The sequence below is a fragment of the Arvicola amphibius genome, chromosome 6 (genome assembly GCF_903992535.2).
Source record: "Arvicola amphibius chromosome 6, mArvAmp1.2, whole genome shotgun sequence".
In the NCBI taxonomy this organism is placed as follows: domain Eukaryota; kingdom Metazoa; phylum Chordata; class Mammalia; order Rodentia; family Cricetidae; genus Arvicola; species Arvicola amphibius.
In genome coordinates, this window is record NC_052052.2 from 108,560,121 (window position 1) to 108,567,961 (window position 7,841).

A 7,841-nucleotide genomic window follows, 5' to 3' on the forward strand; every position below is an offset into this window, starting at 1 on the left:
GGCATAAACCTGGTTTTCCTCCATACTAGTTTTGCCTTTTGCAATTTCTTTAACAAGCTGTATTGCATCTCCATTACTTCAGTTGTTTAGGGGAGTCCTTTCAGAAGGCAGAGAACTTTTAAATACCTTCATTTCTATTCTTTGTATTCTATGTTTTTCAAATCCCTGTTTGTATCAAGGACTACAATTTGGATTAAGATTAAATCCAAAGGCTGGAGATATGGCTCGGTGATTAAGAGCACCAACTGCTCTTCCAGAGGTCCTGAGTTCAATTCCCAGCAACCACGTGGTGGATCACAACCACCCATAATGAGATCTGGTGCCCTCTTCTGGCCTAAAGGCAACATAGTATATAAATCAATCAATCAATCAATCAATCAATCAATCAATCAGTCTTTTTTTTAAAGATTAAATCCAAATACGATTGTTGGTTGGTTAACTCACTGCCCTATTCCAATACATTTTTGCTTTTTTTTTGTTTCCAGTTTATTTATTTTTTATTAAAAATTGCCATCTCCTCCCCTCCTCCTCCCCCTTCCCTCCCCTCCCCTCCACCCATACCTCTACTCCCTCCCTCTCCAGGCCAAAGAGCCATCAGGGTTCTCTACACTATGTTGAGTCCAAGGTCCTCCCAACTCCCTCCAGGTCCAGGAAGGTGAGCAACCAAACTGACAAGGCTCACACAGAGCCCGTCCATGTCGTAGAGACCAAGCCCATCGCCATTGTCCTTGGCTCCTCGGTCAGCCTCCACCATCAGCCACTTTCAGAGAGTCCGATTTGGTCGCATGTTCCATCAGTCCCATTCCAAGTGGACTTGGTGGTCTCCCATTAGTTCTGTCCTGCCGTCTCAGTGAGTGAACGCATCCCTCATGGTTCTGACTTTCTTTCTCATGATCTCTCTCCTTCTGCTCCTCATCAGAACTTTGGGAGCTCAGTCCGGTGCTCCAATGTGGGGCTCTGTCTCTATCTCCATCCATCGCCAGGTGAAGGTTAAGGCTCACAGTGAGGATGGAGAAAATGACAGAGCCCCACATAGGAGCACCGGACTGAGCTCCCAAGGTCCCGATGAGGAGCAAAAGGAGGGAGATCATGAGCAAGGAAGTCAGGACCGTGAGGAGTGTGTTTACCCATTGAGACGGTGGGACAGATCTAACGGGAGACCACCAAGTCCAGTTGGAATGGAACTGATGGAACAGGGGACCAAACCGGGCTCTCTGAATGTGGCTGACGGTGGAGGAGGACTGAGAAACCAAGGACAACAGCAATGAATGTGAACTCTACAGCATGGACGGGCTCACTGTGAGCCTTAACATTTTTGCTTTTTTTTTTTTTTTAAACTTTCATAGTTCTGGCCATGGTTTTTTGTGTGTTTTCCATTAACTTACAATTATTTAGTTATATACTGGCGTGCTTTCTGAGGTATGGGCTGTTATATATGGCCCTTTCCCCTTTAATCATTGTTTTTTCTCTATGAAGAAAAAAGCTAGATAAATTTATACATTGACTATATGAAGAAGTCAATTATTAAAGTTATTCCTTAACTGCTTTCTTATGTGCACCAGCTAGTCTTTCCTATCAGTCAGTGGTTTTTTTCATTTGTTTTGTTTAGAATCCCATAAGGTTGAACAATTACCCTATATTTATTTTCTGTATGTATGTGTGTTTGAGGGCACACTCACCAGCCCACAGTGGCTGGCCAGAGGATAACTTGTGGGAATTGTTTCTCTCCTTCTACCACTGGACTTCAGGGGTGGAACAAAGTGTCAGCAAGCACCATTACATGCCTCATGGCAGCCATATTACTCAAAGAATGTATTTTTCAGAAGGACTTCTGGCAGACAGATGAATGGACAGTGTTTTGGTTTCTTTTCCTACTGATGTGATAAACTATCCTGGCAGAAGCAACTCTAGGAAAAAAGGGTTTATTCTGAATCACACTTCAAGGGTACTGTCTACCACCGCAAAGAAATTATAGTGTCAGGAGCCTTAGGGAGCTCAGCTCTTTTCTGCTGTTTGCAGTACGAGATCCCCTGCTCAGGGAATGATTCTACCCACAATCAGGATGGGTCTTCTCATATCAATTAGCATAACCAAGGTGATCCTATACAGGCATGCCCTATGACTCATCTCATTGACGGTTCTAGATTCTGTCAAGTTGACTATTAACTTTAACCATCACAGATACATTTAATAGATATAGATGACTATACAGATATACTTAAATTTACATAATATAAATAAATATAAATTATATATAATATCAGAAAAGTTCTTTTGATAAAAAAGAATAATGTCTGATAATATTTGAGAACACAAGATGATCAAGTGATATGGTTTATCAGGGGAAGATATTCTTCCACTCAGTCAAGTCTTGGAGAGGAGTTAGATTATGCTCTGTGACTTGGAGAGGGGGTCTATTCAAAGCTAGATCAAACTCCAGGGTAGCAAAGGAAGAAATGTTCAACAAATTTTGGTGAGACTAATTCTAGTATTTCATCTAGATTTGAATATTAATTTGGGAGTTTTTTTCCCTGCCTTTTTTTTTTTAAGGTTAGGGGTTGATGAGTTTTTCTTTTGTTAAGTGGATCAAAGTAGGAAAGAAATGGGAAAGGAGGGGCCTGCCATATTCAGCCAAAAGTTCTGAGACCTGGGCCATCTGGAGGCCAATGGTGAATAAAATTCTTCTCTTAAAGTCACCCTTGTTGCTATCACCCTTATATTTTTAGGTTGAGGAACACTTCAATGGCTTATTTATTTACTGATTGATTGACTGTTTTTATGTTTTCTGAATCTGTCTTTCATTCTAGGTGTTTGATTTTGAGTTGACCCCAGAAGACATGAAAGTGATTGACGGCCTCAACAGAAATTTCCGATATTCTAAATTTTCATTGTGAGTAATGCCTCGAGAATGTTTTATGGGTTATTTGCTCTTTGTATCATGGAGGTGAACCATGAAGATGTTCTAGAGGATCCAGGTAATGATCAGTGTAGCTAAGTATGCTTTTGAATGAGTGTGTATGTAAAATAGTAAGTAGTGATAGATAGAAAGGTTGCAAACATAATTAAATTTCACACTCAAAACATCCAGAAGCTGCTTGAGACAGCAACTTTAAAACATTTAGCCTGAGTTCTTAATAGAGAGGGTCTCAAACAGAGAACAGGGTTTACTCAGTGAGGCTTCTAGGTAAAAGGGCATATGACAGCAGAAAGGTTGTTACTAAACTGGATGCTTACAAACATCCAGCAAAATCCAACTGGGAAAGTCGAGGCACTTCCTAATAGACAGTCTTGAGCAGAGAAGAGTGAGCCCCTAGGGTGAGGATTCCAAGTAGAACAAACCCTAGAAGAGAAAGATAACATTATCCAAATGGCTGCTGATAACATCCAGCAGAGACCCGGGAATATGGAGATCTACCAGTGACTGGTGGTGAAGAATTGAAGTCAAATTAAAGATTCAACAGAACCAGGGACTCTAGGATCTGCTGCTCAGGAATGCCTTTCCTGGCATTCTGTGAAGTTTTCTTTGTTATGGAAAGCTCAGAGTTCAAAGAAGGAGGAGAAAAATGATGGAAAACATTCAGACTATTTCTTATCACTAAAAGTGCTCAAGAGACAGGAGATCTCTTGACTGTAGGGGGTTGTTTGAATAATGTCTTTGAGCACACAAAGCTGCACAGCTAATAAGGGGAGGGGACACATCTTATCCTTGACATTCCTTGGCAGGTGGAAGGCATTCTCCTCTTGGGAGTAAACAAAGTGCTATGGGAACAGAATTCACACAGCAGGACAGTATATTATTATATGCAGGTCACAGGGGAAGATGAGGCAGTTCCCATGGCCGATCTTCCAGCTTCTTTTCCCATGGCAGGCAATTTACATTATGGAAACCTCTCGCTGTTCTCAAAAGCATGATGTTTTCATTTTTGGGCTGTTTTACTGCTTTCTTCATTCCCTGTCAGAGTTTTTTCAGGGGTGGGGGGATCCAACCCTAGACAAGGGGCCTTGGAGGATACATAGAGACAAAAATACTTTGGGTCTTAAATGCAGGAAGTGGCAACTCTGCTTCCAGAGCCAGCTTTTCAGTGATCTGAAACAACACATGAATGTATTTTAATACAGTGTCATTGCAGAAGACCCACCTGATTTTCAGAATAGGTTTGCAACAAAGGAAGGCATCCCTATGGACCTCAGAAGAGAGAAATTCCTTCTGAAGTTCAGATATGCAGTGAGACTCAAGACAATCCCATTTCAAAACTGGCCAATCTGGGTCTGTAGATTGGTTGGTTCAGCATTTCCTAAGCACCACATAAAAACAGACATGATAGTCTAAACCATTATCCTCAGCCCCTGGGAGACAGAAACAGGAGGATGAGAAGTTTAAGGTCATCCTTGATACACAGTGAGTTCAACTGAAACACAGGATACATGTGACCTTGTCCCCCAAATGGTCAAAGTTACATCACTGTGAACTGATATTAAAGAATACGCTGTGACCTTCGGCCAAAATAAATGTCTTCAGGGTTCACCTGCCCATTAGACTCAGAGAACAGACTATGGCTCATGATATAAGAGGCCCATGAAAATACTTTATCATTAATGTTTATTGTAATAAAGAGAAATAAAAGAGAATTCAATAATAATGAATGTACAGCTATGCATCAAAACTATTTTAACTTTGTTTACACTAAAACCTATTCTAACTTTGTTTATCCAAAAGCAGTATAACATGTACTTTGAATAATCTTTGTGGAAAATGGACTCTCAAAGGTGATATGAATAAGTCCTAGGGAAAACATCATTCTCTTTCAGCTTGATATTTCCCCTGGGACAGTCTTTTTCCAAGCTACATCAGAGGTGTCATTTGACCTCCACAAGCATGTTTTGGCACACAGACAATAATAATAAAATTCTAACAAGAAAATAATTAAATCAGTTGATTCACAACCTTAATCGCTGATGTATTCCCTTGCATTTAGCAAGACAGGGTCTACAGAAGTTTTCTGGGTTCTCAAATCATGCCTATCTTCATTTTGTCTATCAGAAGTGTGACTCGTGAATAACCAGTGTTTCTTCTTCTCTTTCAGTGCGGTGGATCACCCTTACTATCCATTTTTAGAAGAATATTGAGCATGAACTGTTAAACATTACAGAGACTCTCCTCCTTCCAGACAATGTGTATCTGTATTTGATGGAGTGGTTGAGAAGTAGGATTCCTGCTCCAGGTGCTTGTCAAATGTTACAAAAATCTTAAATGTTTTTCCTGATGATTAAAAAAAAACCACACAAATTAGAGAGAATTTATAAAATAAAAAGAAATATTTGATGTATCTTTCTTGACCTTTATGTAGTTTCATTACTGCATTATTATTTAAAAAATTAAAATAAATTTCAACACAAGGATCAAATACTTTTAAATGTAATGTTTACAAATTATCAAACTTTATTCAAGAATTTTAGAGCACCTTTCTGGTTGTAAAGGATAGGTCTTACTAACTTACTTGATTTCTTAGTTATCACAGCAGGTTTGGCAGAGGAAAGAATTCCTTTTTTTTTTTAATTCCCTAGCAAAATTTTGTTGAATATCTGTTTTTCCCCCAGGCATTGCTTTATAATAAATTAGGAAAATTTAGACTAAGTTTACATATAAATGTTTTTAAGTGGGGAGTTTTGTTTAGATAAATGGCACAGGGGAAGAGAAGGGGTAGAGAGAGAGAAAAAGAGAGATAGAGAGATATCGAGAAGAAAGAACATTTTGAATATAAAAGTCTACTGGAAAGAGTAGGGTACTAACAAATTAAAACCTAAAGTATTTAATGAGAAATGGGGAGGGGGTGGACTGGAGAAGGCTCAGAGGGTAAGAGGGTGTACTGTTCTTGCAATGTGGTTCCCAGCAAACATGTTGGTACTGCACAATTGCATGTAACTCTGCCTCCAGGACACGTAAGTCCATATTTTGGCCTCTTTGGGCACACTTACCTATCCCCCAAGACATACACATAATTAAAAAGAAAAAAATAAGACAAAAAATTAATAAGTATCTTTTGGAAAGTAATTCTTAATCTCTTACATTTTTTTCTTTTAAATTTTACTTTTTGATGTTTTGTTTATTTGTGGTTTTGTTTTTCTGTTTTCTTCATTGTTTTCTATTTACTTATTTATTCTGTTCTTTATCTTTTTTTTCTTTTTTTTTTCTCATTTAATCATTTTTTTTTCTCATGGTTTATTTTTTTTTATATTTAAAAATTTCCATCTCCTTCCCTCCTCCTCCCCCCTCCCTCCCCTCCTTCTCCCCTTTCTCTCCCCTCCTTCTCCCCCTTCCCTCCCCTCCCCTCCACCCATACCTCCCCTCCCTCCCTCTCAAGGCCAAGGAGCCATCAGGGTTCCCCACTCTATGCTAAGACCAAGGTCCTCCCAACTCCCCCCAGGTCCAGGAAGGTGATCGACCAAGCTGAGAAGGCTCCCACAGAGCCCGTCCATGAAGAACAATCAGAGCCCAGAGCCATTGTCCTTTGCTTCTCAGTCAGCCCCCGCTGTTGGCCACACTCAGAGAGACGGGTTTGGTCGCATGATCCATCAGTCCCATTCCAACTGGAGTTGGTGATCTCCCATTAGTTCTGTCCCACCGTCTCCATGAGTGAACGCACCCCTCTCGTTCCTGACTTTCTCCCTCATGTTCTCGCTCCTTCTGCTCCTCATCGGGACCTTGGGAGCTCAGTCCAGTGCTCCAATGTGGGGCTCAGTCACCTTCCCCATCTGTCGCCAGCTGGAGGTTCCCTCACGGTCCTGACTTTCTTTCTCATGTTCTCTCTCCTTCTGCTCCTCATCAGGACCTTGGGAGCTCAGTCCGGTGCTCCAAGGTGGGGCTCTGTCATTTTCTTCATCTATCGTCAGGTGGAGGTTCTATGGTGATATGCAAGAAATTCATCAGTATGGCTATAGGAACTGGCCTTTTCAGGCTCCCTCTCCTCAGCTGCCCAAGGAACTAACTGGGGGCGTCTCCCTGGAAACCTGGGAACCCCTCTAGGGTCAAGTCTCTTGACAACCCTCAGGTAGCTCCTTTAATTCAGATATATGCTTCCCTGCTCTCATATCCACCCTTCCTATATCCCAAGCACCCCATTCCTCCGAGCTCCCCCCGCTCTCCCCTTCACACTTTTCTCTCCCCATCTTCCCTTGGCCCAGTCTTGCCCAACCCTCAAGTTCCCAATTTTGCCTGGCGATCGTGTCTACTTCCAATATCCAGGAGGATTACTATATCTTTTTTGGGAGTTCACCTTCTTATTATCTTCTCAAGGATCCCAAACTTATAGGCTCGATGTCCTTTAATCATGGCTAGAAACCGAATATGAGTGAGTACATCCCATGTTCATCTTTATGGGTCTGGGTTACCTCACTCAGAATAGTGTTTTCTATTTCCATCCATTTGCCTGCATAATTCAAGATGTCATTGTTTTTTACCGCTGAGTAGTATTCTAGCATGTATATATTCCACAGTTTCTTCATCCATTCTTCCACTGAAGGGCATCTAGGCTGTCTCCAGGATCTGGCTATTACAAATAATGCTGCTATGAACATAGATGAGCATATGCTTTTGTTGTATGATTGGGCATCTCTTGGGTAGATTCCCAATAGTGGAATTGCTGGGTCCTGGGGTAGGTTGATCCCGAATTTCCTGAGAAACCGCCACACTGCTTTCCAAAGTGGTTGCACAAGTTTGCATTCCCACCAGCAATGGATGAGTGTGCCCCTTACCCCACAACCTCTCCAGCAAAGATTATTATTGGTGTTTTGGATTTTAGCCAATCTGACAGGTGTAAGATGATATCTCAAAGTTGTTTTGA

General features: G+C 41.1%; 1 protein-coding gene across 1 annotated transcript in view; it reads left to right on the forward strand.

Annotated features, from left to right (window-relative positions):
- Positions 1 to 5,254, forward strand: part of LOC119816160 (aldo-keto reductase family 1 member C15-like) — a 181,264-nt gene extending 176,010 nt beyond the window's left edge. The window contains exons 8-9 of the mRNA XM_038332511.1: positions 2,808 to 2,890; positions 5,085 to 5,254. Of these exons, the coding sequence (XP_038188439.1) occupies positions 2,808 to 2,890; positions 5,085 to 5,127 (126 nt within the window). The 3' untranslated portion in view covers positions 5,128 to 5,254. The remainder of the gene's footprint in view (positions 1 to 2,807; positions 2,891 to 5,084) is intronic.
- The last annotated feature ends 2,587 nt before the right edge of the window (positions 5,255 to 7,841 follow it).